This window comes from Tachysurus fulvidraco, chromosome 3 (genome assembly GCF_022655615.1).
Source record: "Tachysurus fulvidraco isolate hzauxx_2018 chromosome 3, HZAU_PFXX_2.0, whole genome shotgun sequence".
Classification (NCBI taxonomy): domain Eukaryota; kingdom Metazoa; phylum Chordata; class Actinopteri; order Siluriformes; family Bagridae; genus Tachysurus; species Tachysurus fulvidraco.
In genome coordinates, this window is record NC_062520.1 from 2,442,493 (window position 1) to 2,462,820 (window position 20,328).

The 20,328-nt window shown below is 42.5% G+C and overlaps 1 protein-coding gene across 6 annotated transcripts in view; it reads right to left on the minus strand.

Moving 5' to 3' along the window:
• The window catches only part of LOC113649776 (rho guanine nucleotide exchange factor 4), a 135,724-nt gene that overhangs the window by 51,892 nt on the left and 63,504 nt on the right, over nt 1-20,328 (minus strand). For 4 of the 6 annotated variants that reach the window (XM_047811181.1, XM_047811180.1, XM_047811182.1 and 1 more), the window contains 4 exons: nt 18,115-20,328; nt 16,424-17,742; nt 15,189-15,458; nt 13,841-13,970 (listed from right to left, as the gene is read on the minus strand). The exon at nt 18,115-20,328 is cut by the window's right edge and continues 943 nt beyond it. In XM_047811181.1, the coding sequence (XP_047667137.1) occupies nt 13,841-13,970; nt 15,189-15,458; nt 16,424-17,742; nt 18,115-20,328 (3,933 nt within the window). Of the gene's footprint in view, nt 1-9,916; nt 10,255-13,840; nt 13,971-15,188; nt 15,459-16,423; nt 17,743-18,114 lie in introns of those variants that run through there. The other 2 variants (XM_027157735.2, XM_027157734.2) reach the window with 2 other exon arrangements.

Below are 20,328 nucleotides of genomic sequence, written 5' to 3' on the forward strand. Positions count from 1 at the left end.
GGGAAACTCCGACCTGTGAATATGTGGCCGACTTTACTTAAGACGCCGAGGCGCTTTTTTCCTTCTCGATAGGTGAGTAACGTTGGTTTTGCTTTGTTACACAGAACTAATATATGCCTTTGTCCTTTACATGATGATGCTTGTGTGGCATTTTTGCTTGTTTGTTTATCTACAATCGTGTTGTTCTTCCCTTCAGCTATGATAAAGACACGTTTCTTTCTGTTAGTCGCCCGAGTTACGTATGTATGTGTGGGGCGGAGCTATCGATACAGGGGTGGGACCCGTTTGGGTTAGGGGCGTGTTTGTTTTGGTGATTTCAAATGCCGACATTGGATTTCAAAAATCGGAGACCCTGCCTTTAAACAGCATTTATATTTATAATCTCCATCGAAACTATTTAGTTTGTTTTCCTAAATAATGTTATATTCATATACACCATTTTTATACTACAGGTTACTGTTCTGTTGAGATCAAACTCCTATTTTATTAAACATGAGGGAATTATCTCTTTTCAGCAGATGTTAATACCGTATCTGTAGCTGAGTCTGCGAAGGGGAAGAATCTTCATTATTAAACTGACTTTATTAAACACCAGTAAGCAGCCTGGTGTGAATGAGACGCATCCTGATGTCATAAAAAAACACTAATGTCCTTTATTATTTTCTGAATAGAGGTCAGGACTCTGGGTCGGTTGTTATCTTTAACAATAAAGTCCTGACTATAAAGAAGGCAGCGGTTGAAAAGTCTGATTCCGTATTAGAGTCAGACATAAATCCTGATGCTGAGCTTTATGATTTCTAGTTTTGTGGCATTTTTAATAAGCGCTCTGTGCAGTCGGAGCGCTGGACATTTTACAAGCATTTATGGACCTAAAGATAAAGCTCTGCCTCATAACTCAGCATTCACAGAGTTATGAAGGCGATCCGTGGTCTGATCCGATCCGATCTAATAAAGACGACCAGAGAGAACCGAACCAAACACACAGGATACATCGGACACCGATGTCCGTGTCTGACTGGATCACAGACTCACTGACTGGCCAGCGGATTTAATCGGATCGATCTAAATACACCCAGAGCCATCGATTCCTCCAGCTCCTCCGTATGACATCATTCAAAAGAGCTGCAAAAACAAAGGACAGGAAGGTGTTAAATCTCATTTATGGCTCATTCAGTGCTACATGGCAGCAGCTAATCGAACGCCGTGGACCTATTACAGATCCATTATGTAGATAATTACTTTCACAGACAAACCACGTCTTAGACACACCGCTGTCATGCAGCCATGGACAGAGAGCAGATTAACATCACTGTCGTAAAATCTCACAATGAGCTGCTCTGGTAAATATTAAAATATAATATTAAAATTCAGCCTGTTTCTATTTCTTCGGCATTTAAAAAAGAAAAGATGCAAAATCAAACTCGTGTGTATTTACTGTATCTGTGTCTAGAGATTTCTAATTTCCTGTCATTACAGAACCTCTGCCTCCTCTCTGGTACCCTCGGGCGTCAGACTATTTGCTGAACTGTTATTAAACCTTATTAAATCCTCTTAGCTTTTCATTTGGTGACATTCATGTTATGGTGCCAATGTAGGAGACACCTGATAGTCGCCAGTCGCTGGGACGGGAAGTATTGCAAAAGTACAATTTCATGAACTTGCTACAGTACCTGAATTCAAATATAGAGTGTGTGTTGTTCTCATGTAGTACAGAGTGTATAGATATTAATACACTGTTATACTGAGTGAGGAAGTGAGTTACAGTTAACGCACCAAAGTTTCCAATAAGGACACATCCACTTCCTACCTTTTCCACATCCACATCCTGCAAGTTGCCAACCATTTATTTTTTATTTATGAATAAAATATAACTGTTATGACACGGGGTACGGGAGCGGACCCAAACGCAGGATAGCAAAACAAAACAGGGTTTAATAACAAAAGAAACACTAAACAGGACACGGACTCAAGACAGGACAGGACAACAGTAGATTCCGCGCTGCTATCGGCAACGCGGCACACTTAAATACAAAAGACAATCAGATACAATTAGGAACGGGTGTGGAAACAGGGAGGAACAGACGAGGGCGGGGCGGACATGTGACGAGGAACATAAACAAACAAGTGCACGTGGCCAAAGTCCGGGCTGAGTCATGACAATAACAAAGTGAAGGTTTTTTTTTTCCATTAGGAGACGTTCACGGAAGGAGTCTTCAGTGTCAGCGCATTCTAACAAGTAGAGCTGTGACTTTAAGGAGTTTTACGCTTTGTGGTTTCTTTGTAAAATGACTGATTTTTATTTGTTTGTTTTTATTTGTTTGGTTTTAATGATGGCAAAACGCCACAAAAGAAAAGTTGCTGAAGGAGATGACTGTTTCTATGTTTTAGTCAGTGTTGGGCAGTAACGCATTACTGTAACGCAGTTACTTTTGACAGTAATTAATACTCTAACGCATTACTTTTTAAATAAAGTAACACCGTTAGCGTTACCATACGCTGCGTTTGTCCGTTACTTTATTAATGAATACATTTAGGCTGAAGTGTAGCTTACAGACTGACCTGTTTACAGCAGCGACGCAGTGTAGGATCGGTGGATGCCAACCTGTAAACACGAAGACGCCGCACTGTGGGTGTGTTTCTGTTTATACACGTATGTGCGGTAGTAACGGCGAGTCGAGGCGAGAGCAAGACGAGTTTCTCTAATTGGAAATATGCTCGTTATATCTTAAGAAAAAAACAGTAACGCGTTTTTGGTGTCAACAAAGTAATTGAGTTACTTTTTGAATGAAGTAACTGTAACTAGTTACTATTTCGTAGTAACTAGCACAATTCAGTTCATTAGTTCATGCATTCATTCATTATCTACCGCTTATCCTAACTTCTCGGGTCACGGGGAGCCTGTGCCTATCTCAGGTGTCATCGGGCATCGAGGCAGGATACACCCTGGATGGAGTGCCAACCCATCACAGGGCACACACACACACACTCTCATTCACTCACACACTACAGACAATTTTCCAGAGATGCCAATCAACCTACCATGCATGTCTTTGGACCGGGGGAGGAAACCGGAGTACCCGGAAGAAACCCCCGAGGCACGGGGAGAATATGCAAACTCCACACACACAAGGCGGAGGTGGGAATCGAACCCACAACCCTGGAGGTGTGAGGCGAACATGCTAACCACTAAGCCACTGTGCCCCCCACAACACAACACAACACAACACAACACAACACTGGTTTTAGTTTGCCATAACATACAGTAAATAAAGAACTAACTTATTTCAAATAAACATGAAAAACTGTAATTATTGGCATATTGCTATGGAATAAGAGGAAACTAATCCGAATTAAACTATTTATTATATAAGAACAGTTATTTACAGATCATGATAAGATGAGAACGGCAGCAAATCTGCCTTCACTGAGCAGGAAGGTAGCTCTGAGTGAGTTCCTGTTCCATCACAGAAAGTAACAGAGAATCTGACTCTGTGTTAGCAGACCTTAATCCTGGGCATGTTATTAAAGCTTGGCCTGTTCCTCTCGGGCTTGGCGACGGTGTGTGAGGCGGTGCGGCCGTAAGACTAAGGAAATGCAATCTATTTTAAATGCACATAGCGCTCTCTCTCTCTCTCTCTCTCTCTCTCTCTCTCTCTTGTCTTCTAGATGAATGCATTCAGACATGACTGCCTCGTTTATCTGCTTGAAAGGCGGCTGTGTGTGTTTCGGATGACATAAACTCCCGTAAGCATGACATCATCTTTAAATTCCTCCACTTCAGTGCCATCAGAAAACACTTTTCTGAGACTAGTTTGAATGGTAAAGGATTCATCTGTACAGTGTAGAAACCTACATGTTATATCCTAAGAGAAATTTGAGACACACGCTTGATGTCATCTAGCCCAGGTACAGTATCTGATGGTTAGGGATTAGAGATGATTTACTAAGTAAACCTGTTGTTGAGAAATGTTCCAGCCTCTTAGAAAATTTATGTTTGGTCGTTCCTCTGGGTGAGAACCCTTCAGGTTTTCCTCCAGAATCTCCAGTTTCCTCCCTCAGTCCACAGACATGCATCGTAGGCTGATTGGCGTCTCGAAATAGTCCATAGTGTGTGACTGGATGTGATAGACTGATACCCTGTCTGTGGTATCACCTGCCTTGTACCCTGAGTCCCCTGGGATTAATGTTCCCTGTAGACCCTGCGTAGGATAAGCACTACAAAATATCGATTCTTAGCTTCCAGTAAAATGTAATTGGACCTCTTTTAGATCTTTAAGGGTTGGCGCAAAAGCTACTATAACTGACTGTACAGTTTGAGAGGAAGGATCGAAGATGGCATGAAGAATCTGTTGATATTCCTGTAGAGGTAGAGGACATTTTCAACCCTTATCTTGTTTCTCAGGAGTTCTGTGTCATGTGAACAATGCATGTTATCCTGTACTCATGCTAGCAACTAGGAGCTTTCTATGAGCTCTGGTGACTTCCTTAGACAGGAGGCTGAGGTGTGGTGGTGGTGGTGAAGGTAAAGCAATGTGGCAGTGCCAAAAGATGCAACATCTAGTATGATCATACATAACAGAGCAGAATTATAAGGACATCATTGTTCCTAGTCATATCCCTGGCCTCCACAATATGACACGATATGACATCGTTATTTTGGCTGGTTGGTTGAGTCAGCAGCTCACTGTTTTAGTGGGAAACCTCTCATCACAGTGACATGAGTCACAACACTACCCATTCCACAGGCAAAAAGCTAGCTGTGTATCAGCGCTAGAACAGTGTGATGGGAAAGCTAGCACATTAGCATGTTAGGTTAAATGTTAGCAACGACATAACATCAAGTGATGAAATAACAATCTCAGCACTTAACAATTGTTGTGAATAATTGAACGGATTACATATACTGAGTGTTTTGTTAATGGAACGGTCTGAGGACGAGGCTGAGACAGTAAGTGAAGTGATCGCTGTGGCACTCGGGTGCTTAAACGTTGTGAGTTCTTGATTTCAGACCTTTATGACTGAGATGTTTAACCTAGCACAGTGCTTAAACCTGCTGTACCTAAATCAGATTAGCCCCAACATATCTCTATTCAGTCACTCCTAATGATATACACTTTATATGTATTGTGATATACTGTATGTTGCGTCTTGTTTCTGGAGAACCGATATACCATCCCACAGCCCTGACCATGACCATGACCATGACACTAAACCTTAACCCCTTTTAAAAGGTCAAATGTCAAGTCCACATACACACACACACTCACTAAATCCAGTCCAGTGGGATTTGCCTCACAGAACTGTAGTGGCATATGCCAGTTACTGATGCTCGATGTGACAGTGACTCACCGCTAATGAGCATCGAGTGTAGTGTAGAAGAATTGTAGGCTTTAGAACAACCATGTGCTCATGTATGACAGAAAGAGTAAGGTTCGATTCCCACCTCCGCCTTATGTGTGTGGAGTTTGCATGTTCTCCCCAAGCCTCGGGGGTTTCCTCCGGGTACTCTGGTTTCCTCCCCCGGTCCAAAGACATGCATGATAGGTTGATTGGCATCTCTGGAAAATTGTCCATAGTGTGTGTGTGTGTGTGTGTGTGTGTGTGTGTGTGTGTGTGTGTGTGTGTGTGTGTGTGTGTGTGCCCTGTGATGGGTTGGCACTCCGTCCAGGGTGTATCCTGCCTCGATGCCCAATGACGCCCGAGATAGGCACAGGCTCCCCGTGACCCGAGAAGTTCGGATAAGCGGTAGAGAATGAATAATACATGTGGAATGTTTTGGAAGTCTATCATTCAAAAAGAGCTAATTAGGTGAGCGAAGGCCACGATGAGCTACATTAAGACCCTACAGTCTGCTGACTGCCATAAATGTATTTGGAAAAGGCCTTTTCTATAAAAGTCTATTTTTGTTCACCTTTATTGTTGCAATTTGCCAGTCACTGCACTACAATATCACAAGTATGTGTTGCTACTCCTGGTTGCCATGGTGATAATTTTATCAGTGAGTGCAGCAACTCGCATTCTAAATAATGTCTTGCAGATAAAATGAAATATTCTGGATGAAGGTTTGGCATTTGTGTGTAAACCTCAGCACTAAATATCTGTATCGTGTCGTATGATATGACGGCGTGTGATCTTTTGTGATCACTTGTCTTCACTCCGTACGTGCAGATAGTTCAACTTTTCTCAGCTGGAAACACCCACATCGAGTGTTGCTAGCGCTCATGAGGCTGGAAATCGACAGCCATTATTAAAAGTGTTATGGTTGCATTGCCACTCTGTCATTGTGTGTGGTATTAAAATTGCATGCTGGTGCGGCATATAATGTTTCCAGCTGACAGCTCCAGGGTTTCATGGAGTTTCTCAAGCTCTCCTTGTGTTTCCTTTAGATTCCATGGTTTCCTCTCATCTTAAATCATGTCAGTAGACTGGATACTCAAAACTCAGCATGACCTTAATAACTACCACTCTGATGATTTTATACAATCTGAATAATATTCATTCATTCATTCATTCATCTTCTACCGCTTATCCGAACTTCTCAGGTCACGGGGAGCCTGTGCCTATCTCAGGCATCATCGGGCATCGAGGCAGGATACACCCTGGACGGAGTGCCAACCCATCACAGGGCACACACACACACACTCATTCACTCACCCGGAGGAAACCCCCGAGGCACGGGGAGAACATGCAAACTCCACACACACAAGGCAGAGGCGGGAATCGAACCCCCGACCCTAGAGGTGTGAGGCGAACGTGCTAACCACTAAGCCACTAAGCCACCGTGCCCCCTATCCATAACATGTTAATTAAAAAAACATCAATCCAACCATCCATGCAGAGAACCATAAAGCATTAGTCCCTCCATACATATCAATGAATCATCCCTTATCTCTCCATCCATTCAGAGAACCGAAAATAGTCAATCCCATCACCCATTCTTTCCTCAGAACTATACATCATAAATTCAGAGAAATATAAAGCATCCATCCATCCGTCTATCCGCCCCCCATCCGAATATCATATTAAATTGAAAGAGCAATGGTTATATATCGTTTTAAATGAGTTTCTCTTATAGAGAATATGAAAAAACATAAAATATGTTCCTAGTAATAAAGCAAACCAGAAAGCATGAATAAGGTTTGTTGGCTTTGTGAATCAGGCTTGATTACTTCATGTGTCTGGTTTCTGTCAGTGGTTGCTGCATATCATCAGTGAACACACACGGAGTCATTACGGTGGCATGTTTACCACGCAGTAACGTTCAAATACCGTCAGCGTCATGAAATAGTGAGAGAAAGAGAGCAAAATAAGAACAGACTCCTTGTAGACATTAACAGATCTTCAGGTTCAGCCGATGCTGTTTCACAAGTCTTGAGTGAAAGTGTGAACCGATGATGCTCACGTTACATGATGCAGGAATCTCATCCTTCTTGCCTTTTACACTGCACCATAATTAATGACTGCTATCAATTCAGATAAATCTCAGAAGACACTACAAGCACCTGTATATATTTATCATTTATCTGATCTGTGAAATAAAGTCCACCTTGCTTCTGTCACCATGACGATGAGGAAGCAAACGCAGTGGATGTGAGAGGAGTGCTTATGTGTGAGAGAGAGAGAGAGAGAGAGAGAGAGAGAGAGAGAGCGAGCACTGGACTAACGCTGTCGGACATACTGCATCAACACATCCATAAACATAGGCTTAGATCACTGAAGCAACAGATGCTTACAGACAATTATTTCCATATCTAATCAGATGCACATACCTCATGAACGTGACACGTGAGGACACACCAAAGTGAGGTGGTTAAAATATGCGGATGACCTGCTAAACGAGCAGCTCTCCGTATCTGACTCCTTTACACACATTGAATAAGATCATGTGTCAAGTTAATAAAGCATTGTGAATGCTTAACATAAAAACAGCAACATATTCATATCTGCATATGCTCATATGCAAATGTTGCAGTAAAATATATATTTATAGGTGATATAGATGTTAGCTTTAATCCCAACATTTATCTATGCAGAATTAATAGCAGATAGAGAGAGAGAGAGAGAGACTTAATAATAATAATAATAATAATAATAATAGTAATAATAATAACAATAATATTATTGTTATTATTATTATTACTATTATTATTATTATTATTATTAAGTAATAATATTATATAATATTATTACTATTATTATTATTATTATTATTATTATTATTATTATTATTATTATTAAGGCAATTAAACTCTATTTGTCTATGACATAACACCAAAATAATGTGGACACCTGACCATCACACCCATATGTGCCTGTCAGGGGTGCACATACTTTTGGCCATATAATTTTTACTTATGAATCATTTTCCTGTACATAAGATCTTCAATACATTTATCCATAACATTCATTCATTCATTCATTCATTCATTCATTCATTTTCTACTGGGGAGCCTGATCCTATCTCAGGCATCATCGGGCATCGAGGCAGGATACACCCTGGACGGAGTGCCAACCCATCACAGGGCACACACACACTCTCATTCACTCACACACACACACACACACACTACAGACAATTTTCCAGAGATGCCAATCAACCTACCATGCATGTCTTTGGACCAGGGGAGGAAACCGGAGGAAACCCCCGAGGCACGAGGCACGGGGAGAACATGTAAACTCCACACACACAAGGCGGAGGCGGGAATCGAACCCCCAACCCTGGAGGTGTGAGACGAACGTATTGACCACTAAGCCACCGTGTCCCCTATCCATAACATGTTAATTAAAAAACATCAATCCAACAACATCCATCCATGCAGAGAACCATAAAGCATTAGTCCCTCCATACTGTACATATCAATGAATCATCCCTCCATCCATTCAGAGTCAATCCCATCACCCATTCTTTCCTCAGAACTATAAAGCATAAATTCAGAGAAATATAAAGCATCCATCCATCCATCCGTCTATTCAACCATCCATCAACTATTACAGAGAGCCATGAAGACTAAATACCTCCAAACATCTGGAGAACTACACAGCATTAATCATCCATTCATTTAGAGAACCACACAATAAGTCCCTCTATCCAGAGTACCACAAAATGTGGAAGCCTATTGGATAAGCTGTTGGAGTACCAATAGGAAGGTTGCAAGTTCCCAGGTCCACCAAGCAGCCATTGCTGGGTCTGTAAACAAGACCCTTAAAAAAGTTACTTTGGTGTCTGCTAAATGTAATCTAAACTCCAAATGTCTCTCTCCATCACTCTATTACTTCAGAGGAACACAACATGTCAGATCATTCATTCACTTGCCTAAATATCCATCCACTCATCCATCTATCCATCTTGAGCAGCACAACGTTTGAATTGCTCTATCGATCCAGAGAACCGCAAAGCATCAATCCCTCAATCCATGCAAAGAACCACAAAACACCGATTCCACTATCGACCCAAAGAACCACAAAACATCTGTCTCTCAATCCATTCACCATTTCTGAGATCCAAAAGGCAACAATCCCTACGTCCTTCTCCCCATCCATCCATCCATCCATCCATCCATCCATCCATCCATCCATCCAGACAACCACAAGACATATCTCAATCTGTCAGAGAACTACATCAATCCCTCCATCCAAAAATCCACATGTCCAGTTTGGACAATAAGAAGCAAGGAACATTCAGAGAAAAACAAAAAAAAGTATATTACAATTAAGTCATCATCATCATCATCATTATTATTGTTATTGTTATTATTATTATTAGTAGTAGTAACTATGTACTCCTCTATTCATCATGCCTAAGAAACATAAACCAAAATAAAAGCAATGACACCAACTATATGAGCATTATTAGTCTAAAAGTAGTTGTTGGACTATAATAAAATAAAGTTGTCATAGTTCTGCATGTTAATCTTACCCGTGGTGGAGTGAAGGCTCTCAAGGCTCCAATAGCGAGCTAAGATACCCCTCAGGGTTCCCCCATATCCAGTGTAAGTGCCAGGCCCAAGACTGGCATCTGAGTCTGATCCAGGTGACAAGCCTGAACTGCCACTGCTACTGCCACAACTACCCCCGGGCAGAGGCACAGAGCCTTCAGCGCCGCCCTGCTGGGTGCGCATGGCCGTGCACAAGCGTCTCCCCCTGTTTGCTGCGATCTCTACAGAAATGCTGTGTGTGTGTGAGTGAGGAAATGCTTGCTGATACTGCTGCCTGGTCACTAGCAACAGCCTCTCTGCTGTAGGATCTGCAGCTCCTCCTCTCTGACTCTCTCTCTCTCTCCCTCTTTATCCCTCTCTTTCTCGCTCACTCGCTCTCTCTTGCTCTGTCACTTCTTTCCCATAGCAGCACACCATTCATCAGTGGGGGGCATTAAGGGGGAACTCAAGAGATGAAAAAGTGCCACTAATAGCATTAGAGCGTCGCTGAAAGCAGCTCATTTCACCCCTCACTTATTTTCCCTCTCTCTTCTCCTTTTTCCATCTATCTCTCCTGCTGAAACCTGGCTGTAATGGATAAAGCCCCAGTGCTTTGCAGAGAGTCACACAGGAAGCTATAATGATGGGATTTCCTGCCTGTCTGTGCATACCCAATCCGCTTTATGGCATCACCTTTATGGCGCTGCTGCTTATGGCTAAAGATGGATGGAGCTCATATATTCGAGCGTACACAAACGCTCACTGTATGCATTATACATTATATCTTATATGAGGCATGCGAGAAATGTGATCCAGTGTCATCCCAGTCCTATATACTGATACTGTAATACACAAACCTCTGCTGGTGCACTGGGTATTACCATCTTTCAGGAACTCCAGCCATAGTAAAATGGGCGACTTACTGTCTAAATAGAGATTCGCTCAATCTCCCACACTGATATAGGATACTTCCTCTGGGCAAAGTGAACCAAAACAAATTTTATTAGCTCGATATGAAGCAAGGAGATTTCATAAATAAATTCAGAGTCTGGAGTAAATACATTATTTATTTAAAAAAAAAAATCAAGAAATGTAGTAATTCTCCCGATGAGGATGACAATAAATCCCGGAAATACCTCGGGAACACTGGGAATAAGGCAGGAACACACACCGAGTCCACCTACATGTTCACGCCTAGGGGCAATTTAGCATACTCGATCAAAAAAAAAAAAAAACCTTGCATGTTCCTCGGAGGTACAGTAGGAGCACACACCGAGAACATTGACAAGTAACCTGATCTCAACATCAAAGATTCTGAGACCTTGGAGCTATGAAGCTGTTACATGATACCACCATGTCACCAGTTGAAGCTATTGCTGACTGAAAACAAATAAGGGGACAAACTAATTAAATTAGTGTGCTAGAAATTTGAGGAGGGCACGGTGGCTTAGTGGTTAGCACGTTTGCCTCACACCGCCAGGGTCGGGTTTCGATTCCCGCCTCCGCCTTGTGTGTGTGGAGTTTGCATGTTCTCCCCGTGCCTCGGGGGTTTCCTCCGGGTACTCCGGTTTCCTCCCCCGGTCCAAAGACATGCATGGTAGGTTGATTGGCATCTCTGGAAAATTGTCCGTAGTGTGTGTGTGTGTGTGTGTGTGTGTGTGTGTGTGTGTGTGTGTGTGTGTGTGTGTGAGTGAATGTGAGTGTGTGAGTGTGTGTGCCCTGTGATGGGTTGGCACTCCGTCCAGGGTGTATCCTGCCTCGATGCCCGATGACACCTGAGATAGGCACAGGCTCCCCGTGACCCGAAGTAGTTCAGATAAAGCGGTAGAAAATGAGTGAGTGAGTGAGTGCTAGAAATTAAACATAAAGCTACTGGGTAGCTTCTATCTAGCTCATGTTAGCTAGGCAGAACCAAGGAAGCAATGCTGGGAGGGCAGCTACGAATCTCTTCCTCCAATACCAAACACAAATTGATCTAATTACAGGGGACATCTGGTGCGACAGACCTGACCTCACTCTCAGGATAAGGATGGTCAGTGGAGCGTGTAGGTGCATCGGGTTAATGTGAGATATAAGAAATACATATGGCTGCTATATGTTTCAGAATCTTTTTAAATAGTCAACTCATAGTCAAGAGCAAGTTGCCCACACTGTTAAATGATTAATGTGCTAGTCCCTGAGGACATCACGAGAGCCACATGTTTTCTGCTTAAGAGCTACATGATCAAATTTACAGAAGTAATGAATCTGTGCAATGCTTTCCAGGGACAATTCTCCTGTCTTGCTTTAACTTTTAGATACATTTCCAGACTCATCAAATATTCATGGCCTTATAGAACATGACACGTTCCCAAGTAGGAAGCATTTGTAGTTTACAGGTTCAGTATTGTCCACTGCAGAAAAAAACAGAGCCTTTACTGCAGTTTAGGCTTTGAGTTTATATTATTTAAGGCTTTACCACAGTTCAGCTGCCACCTACTGGTAGCCTGTCAACATTACAACAACACCACCTAAACGGCCTAATGCCAAAGTCTCTCAGCGTTTATTACCTATTGAGGTGTATTTACTCAAATGTGTAAGATATAATATAAATTACTGTGATACGTGATGAACAGCACAAAAACAGACCGTTTCAAATTCTTATGATAATTAATTCTGCTACAGACTGGTAGCAGAATATTGTTTGAACATTCAGTATACACACCGGTCGGTCGGCGCTGTTTCTGTTACTGTTTATTGTCTTTTGTGTATTGCATTTTTTGTACTTTTTGTATTGTCTTGTAACTTAATGTCTGCACTGTTTTTTGTCCTGCACTGTCTTTTGTCCTGCACTGTCTTGTTTGTCTTGTCCTGCACTGTTTGCACCAGGTTGCACAGTTGCACTTTATGTGGCTAAGACTACTTACATGTCCTCAGCTCTGTCTTTGTTTTATATAGCACCCTGAGCCTGGAGAAACGTCGTCTCATTTCACTGTGTACTGTAACAGCTATATATGGTTGTAATGACAATAAAAGCTTCTTGACTTGACTTGACTTGGGTTGATCCCCTGAAACAGTTCAAAATTAAGCACCACAGTTTATCAGCCACAGCAACCACTGGCCAAGAAAGTCAGTGGTTGTCTTAGGTTCTTTACTCCTAAACATCACACTGTCTAAACACTCTCTCACTCATTTTCTACCGCTTATCCGAACACACACACCCTCTCGTTCACTCACGCAATCACGGACAATTTTCCAGAGATGCCGATCGACCATGTCTTTGGACCAGGGGGAGGAAACCGGAGTACCCGAGATACGGGGAGAACATGTGTGATGCCCACCAAAGTGCTTTCACATTTGTGGTAGTTATAAAATGTTATAATTAATGTTTGTGAATATTTGTTCATTGATGTTTGTGGATATTTGTTCAGGGGTAAAGAACCTGGTCCCACCATTCTTGCACTAAAACATTTCATAGAAATGCGCCAGCGGAGGGTAATATGGCGCTTATCGTACTCCAGGGGGCTTTGCGTCAGTTCAGTCCGCTTTGCGGTTTTCCTCTTTCTGCTGAGCGAGATGAGAGAACGGATGTTGCGTGATTTATTTCTCCTGTTTCCAGAGAGAGCATATACACTGTTTATGTTGTGCCAGTCGGTACCTGTAACACATGCAAACTCCACACACACAGGTGGGAATCGAACCCCGGCCCTGGAGGTGAGAGGCGAACGTGCTATCCAATAAGCCACCGTTCCCCCCCTGTTTAAACACTCTATTACCAAAACAAGCCTAATTTTAACTACCTGGGCATATCCACAATTGGACAACCAGTTACAAGCACCAGTATAAAAACAGATATAAAAACAACTCAGAAAAGATCAGAAGCTCTGAGTAATGTTTTAGAAATGAGCACATGCTGACACAAAAAGTCTAAAAGCCTCTGTACTCACCAGGGGAGGACATGCGTCGTCTCCAGCTGAGGCAGTCCAGCCCAGTTGGGGTGCTGTGAGAGAAGCTCAGACTTCGGAGTGGCATTCCAGGAAACACTTTCAGTGCACATAGAGACAGCCGGGTCCTCACCTTTGAGTAAGAGATTACAGTGTGTAATCCTTTTACTAATCACACAGACATTAATAACATATAGTTATACTCAAACCAGCCCAGGCTAATTTCCAGCCTGCTTAGACCAACCGAATACCGGCTCCAAAACCCATACCAAACAAAATGATCATTACTAATACAGCATCGATATCAAGCTGTTTTGTTGTTTTCAGCTCGCAACAGTGAGGGAATTAAAATCTGGCGAACATTTAAAGTGAAGTGACGTGACATACGGCTAAGTACGGTGACCCATACTCAGAATTTGTTCTCTGCATTTAACCCATCCGAAGTGCACACACACAGCAGTGAACACACACACACAGCAGTGAACACACACACACACAGCAGTGTACACACAACCGGAGCAGTGGGCAGCCATTTATGCTGCGGCACCCGGGGAGCAGTTGGGGGGCTTTGGTGCCTTGCTCAAGGGCTCCTCAGTCGTGGCCGGCCCGAGACTCGAACCCACAACCTTTGGGTTATGAATCAGACTCTCTAACCATTAGGCCACATTTAGCATGTTTCATGCATGGCATGCAGTGAAATGCTTATGAATTTCCATTCACAAAATGAAAATAAAACAGAATGTACTTATATAGAAATAAAAACAACTTAATATTACAGATATAGAAGATGAACTGCATGTGGTATAAAGTGCAGATATGTGCACTCGAAGATGGTCTACCAGGTTGGTCTTTGTTTTAACAGCTGGTAAGTTGTCAGAGTAACCGGTGTATTTGCCAACACACCTGAGCACCGTACCTGGTATATGGAAAAATATGTAGACTGACTGGAGCTGGATTGGAATTACTGTATGTCTCTATTAACACATTCAAGATATCAACCATAGTAAAGACCACAGCTGGTTCTGCTGTAGCCCAGCACGATTTCATTTTCCCATCATTTACTGTAACACACCTAATTCACCGACTAGTGAAAGAAGAACGAGTCAACGTACAGTAGTAATCGATAGGGTCAGAAATAAAAGGTTGGGAACCGGAGAAGACGAAATACTGCAAGCAAAGTACAAAAGAGAATTGCAAGTGTTAAGTATAGAAGTAGAGGAGGATTTCTTGGGAAAAGTAACAAAAGATGAGATGACAGACAACGCAAAGATTTTTCAAGAGGAAACATGGACAAAAGAGAAGAAAAAAGTGAAGAGAGGCTTCGAAATCTTTGCTCCACTAGACATCTTACTTCTTCTATCTCCTCCAGGTGGTGAGCGCCCCTCTTTGCCGTTCCCCTCGTCAGCCTCCTCTGCCGCTTTTTCTCATCCTCGATCCACAGATCATCCCTAAAACAATGTGTTTGCAATCCACCTTGCATAGGTAGGGTAGTCCCGATGCTGGATCTAGATCTGGTTCTCATACCGGATGATCCAGCAGGAGGACTCTTCACAGTCTTCATTACAGTAGAGTTTCTGAAGAGACTAGGACTTCCGGGAGATACCGTCAGCGATACACTAGGCTGTTTCATAAAAAGCATCATCAGACTGCATCGACAGTACGCTTGGGGCAAAGCATTTAATTCGTGAATTTAAATTTGTGCGTCGAATGATAACTATTTTAAGATTCAAATAAACAAATATGATCTTTATCTAATTATAATTTACTTCATTTTTTTTCTTGCTGACAAGAACGATACCCGGTTCTCGTCGATTGATCAAATAAAAGTCCTTTTTCAAATAAAATAAGTGGACTCTGACCATTTGCATAGTGTGTGGGGGGAAAAATATATATAAATAATAAGGTACATAAATAGAACTTAAAAGATTACACCTATATTTTTTTTTCTGACAGTTTGGGTAATTGACCCAATTACCACAAAGAATTTCCCTTCCATCATCCGCTTCAAATAAGTCAATAGAGAAGACACAGGAAAGTCATGGACCTTATTTAATTATATCTAGATTTGGCTGTCCCCATTACCTATTTGCAAAGCCACCACTAGATGTCAGTATTCTCAAAGTTTTAAGCATGTTGCGACACTTATCATTGAACCCTATGCCACTTGTTTACATTATCGGTTTTCCTGTTCCTATCTGATGTCCCCTGTAAAATGCTTGATGATTAGCTGATGGATTGAACCAAAGAAAGTGTGTAAATTTACTTGGCAGCTCTTTTTCAAAAAGATGCATCGGAACCTTACTGTATTCCATACTATATTCCATGCTTATACCTATAACTGTAAAGAAAATACTTAAATTATCCCCAACGTGTGAAAATACTTAAGTAAATCAAGGAATTAATACAAATACATAACATCCTGCTAAAGCTATGACTTTCAGCTATGCACATATTAGCCCTGCATTATGCATAACAGACGGGACGTATTATCTGAACTGTGGATCATACAGTATGTTGAACAGAATTAACACGGACATGGTAATGACGATGCAAAAGCAGAAATAATACAGAAAAAACTCAGCTTGCCTCAAATTCATTATCTGTCATAGATGTAATGATGCTGATTGGTGAGGGGCTGTCTATGCTGCCATCCTCGAGATGATTGCCGGTTCCCAGTGGGCTGAGAGAACCCTGACGTCCCACTTTAGGTTTGAGGGACCTCGGTCTCTCGGGCGGCTCTGAAACACCAACACTCTGGCCGAGAATAATCAGAGAAAGAGTGTTTGCACGCGAAGAGGGGTACCGGAATCGCTGCTTCTGCCCTGCGGCCCTTGGACTGCTTGGTTTGGGACTCATTGGTCTAATGGGCAATTCTGGATTCTCACTGTTCCCTGATGGCATTTTGGAACAGCATGATAAATGCTGACTAGCTAGTGGGGCCATAGGTGAGACCGGACCAGAGTCACCAGACGTCAAGGCTTCAGAGGAATCAATGAATGTAATTGATAAGCACCTCCTACTGCGCCCATTTGATTTACTGTCCTTCAGGGATGTGCCAACTCCATCTCTCAGGACACCACGCTTGCTAAGTGGGTCTGTATGTCGCTGCATAACTTTAGTTCCGTCTTTCTCAGTGTCCGGCACAGACAACGTACGCCTTAGAAGATCCACCTCCTTCACCCGTTTCTGCTTCTTCCATGAAAGCTTAGTCCGTGTATCTTCTGATTCTGGACACTCGTTGTACTTATCCATGGACCGATACTCAAAAAAGCTTGACAGAGACTTGTGGGCCTGGGCAAAACGCAAGCGAAAGCTTAGTCCTTCTGTACTTTTGCTTCTCCTGTAGCTTGAGCATTCACTATCTGTGCTCTGTTTAAGCTGTGGCATCTCCAAACCCTCCATGTCACCAGTTCCATGACCAAAAACATCATCCTCTTCCTCTTCCTCCTCTGTATCTACCTGAAGCTCTGTTTGCTTATTTACAACCTCGCTTTTGTAGAAGACTTCATCATCTGAGTTATCTAGCTGACTCTCTTGGTCTCGTCCTGCATCCTGGGTCAGGTGACTCAAAAGGTCCTCCCCTCTGTCCTGTAAGTCCCTGGGTGAAATTTCACCCTTACTCACCCCCCCATCTCTCGCTATACTTTTTCCTCGTCTAAACGAGGGCATTTTGGAGAAAACTGAAAATTTGGATGGCTTAACTTTACTTTTTGAATGTTGTGATTTCACAATGGGACCAGCAAGAGGGGATCTCTGCTCCTCTTGGTCCTCACTATTAATGCTGCTCGTATCCAGTTCCAAGGATCCCGTGGATGGACAATTGATTGATGTGTCTTCATCATTCTGCAGGGACTTATCCTCGATCAGGTCTGATGAAGCAGAGCATGGCCGGTCCTCAGACTTCCCTGATGTTAGAGTAAACAATACGATATTTAAAATGGTATCAATATGTAGTTATTGTCTCTCTGTAATCAAACACTGTACAGCTAGCTGTCTGACATTAGCAAGAAACTTATTTTATAATATTGTAGCATATAAAGTTAACTGAAAAGTAAAACACTAGTATCGTAAAAGTTAAAGTGTGAAGATCGTTTGTTCGGTAGGATACTGCTTACGAAAAACTACATGGAGTTTTCACATGGTCTCTTTCATGGTTCTTGAATTGGACCAGATGTTTAAAATTAAAAGAGATAATTAGGTAAGAAATGAACATTTCTCAGGGCCAGAATACATGTATGACCATGTTATAGGTCAAAATTTATACATTTCTTTTTTACCTTTGCATAGTGATAAACTGTGCTCACAGGAATCGACCCCTAGAATGTCTTGGTCTGATGCTGATGGTTTCATTTTTTCATTTCCAAACTTCTCAGTCTCTGTTGTCTTGTCACCTAGAAAGGTAACGTCATTAGGATTAGGGGAGTTACCCAGGGTACACTCGGTCTCCGGGATAGGCTCCAGGCTTCGGGACGGGAGCAGGACCTCAGATTGGGTGTAGCGTATTGTCTTTAATCCAGAAGTTAGTAGTAAACTGTCCTCTTTTTCAGCACAGCTCCTGATACTGTTATGGAATTTGAGCTGAGTTGAGCTAGAGAGCTCTATTTGTTTGTCCTGCTTGAGAGGATTCCGTGTCTCCGGATCTTCAGGCCGATTTGGCTCAGAGCCGAACGAGTCTAAATCGGTCTCTTGTATGTAGCCAGAGAGGGAAGTGTGTTTATGTGTGTGGTTAATATGTCCAGAATGTTTAAAAGGACTACGTCCATTAAGAACTGACAGGATCGGTTGTGAATCTACAGGACACTTTTGGTAATGGTGTAGTTCATCATCTGTGCTTACAATATTACACTCAAAATGTTTATCCTTTTCAAGGTACTCTTTTTGTATTTGTTGCTTTGAGTCCTTCTCCTGCCCTGTACAGAAATCACAGTCAATGCTCTCGAAATCTTCACCTAGACCAGAAACGGCAGAATCCTCACTGCTCCAGTCTACAGGAAACCGAACGTCTGAGGGTTTCTTTAGACGATCTAAGGTGACCAAGCCATCCTCCTTCTGGTCGGAGGTCAGAGCGAGGAAAGTGGTTTGACTTTCGCTATCCTCGGTATCACTTTCTGGACCATCAGAAAAAGGTACCAACAAAGGATTACAGACCCCTACAGCTTCTTTGGCGTCTGATGACTTTTCTGAGGCTGTGTTATTGTATACATGGAGGTTCCAATAAGGCTCAATCTGATCTGATTTAGGATTGTCCTTTTCAACAGTCTTAACCGGGCTAGTTTCTGGAAACGGGATCTCAATGACATTCCCTTGGGAAGAAGATATGCTTCTCTTATGTTTTAAATCAACAAACAGTGTGTGATTATTCAGGACATTGACACACTGCTCATGTGTGTGCCTTGGCTGACAAACAGTAAATATTGGAGCCTGTGTTTCAACAGGATTTGATAAGATACAGTTCTCAGTCCAAATGGCAGATTGGCTTGACTTGGTTGAATGGAATGGAAGATGAAGCGTGTCGTCTATTCTCTGTCCATGTTTTGAATATGGATTATCCTCCACTTCCTCAGACCTTGTCAGTTTCTGGCTTTGATTCTTTACTTTCTCCTCTGTGGAAAGGGAGTAATGTGATCTGTCACAAGAACGACTGGTGGATATCAAAAGCTCTGGGCTGTGCGAGTTAATATCCTTGCACTCATTATGTATTTGGTGTCTTTCCAGAGATGTTGATAATGGTAATAGGGTAAGTGGAAAGGAAGAATCCTCCAAAACCCTCTCCTCAAATCTGTTTCTTCTGTCCTCCCTGGACACTGACTGTTTAACCCCCCCTGTATGGGTCAGTGTGGACTTGTTCTCTGTTCCAGTGACTTGTGAGTTTAGCCAGAAGATTCTATCAAAATCCTGACAGTCTGTGGAGCATGGCGGAAACTTGGACTCTGAGTCCTGCTGCTGAGGGTTTTTTTGTAGTTGCCTCTCTGCTCCAGTGTGCACTAAAATCTCTGCAGCTGTCTCATCAGAACAAGCAGGCAACACTTTACCGTTAAAGGACCGACGGAGTCCCGACCCTGGAGATTTCACAGATTCAGTTCCTAGCTGCAGTAAGTGGACACCTGATACACTCAGAGTGTCATGAGTCTTTGTGTCACCATCACACGTGTTAAGGTGTGTTGTGCAGGATTCCTTAGTTTCATATGGTGATTTCTGTGTAATGTTACGGTCTCTAAAAACAATCAGCGCGTCGTTGCAGTCCTCGGAAGTGTTCAGTGCATTTTCTTTGACACCTGTGGTGTTTGTGCTGCCACTCTCGTGTGTCCGTGTGTGCAAAGTGTATTCATTGCAATGTATCTGCTTCACTTCACTTCTGCTCAGCGGGTCAAGTTCATCAGCATTGTAGACGCTTGACTTTTCATTGCATGTGTCATCCTGAGACAGTAATGACTCGTGTTTGATAGCTACACACCCTGACCTGATAGTTTGTCTTTGCTGGAAGCATGTTG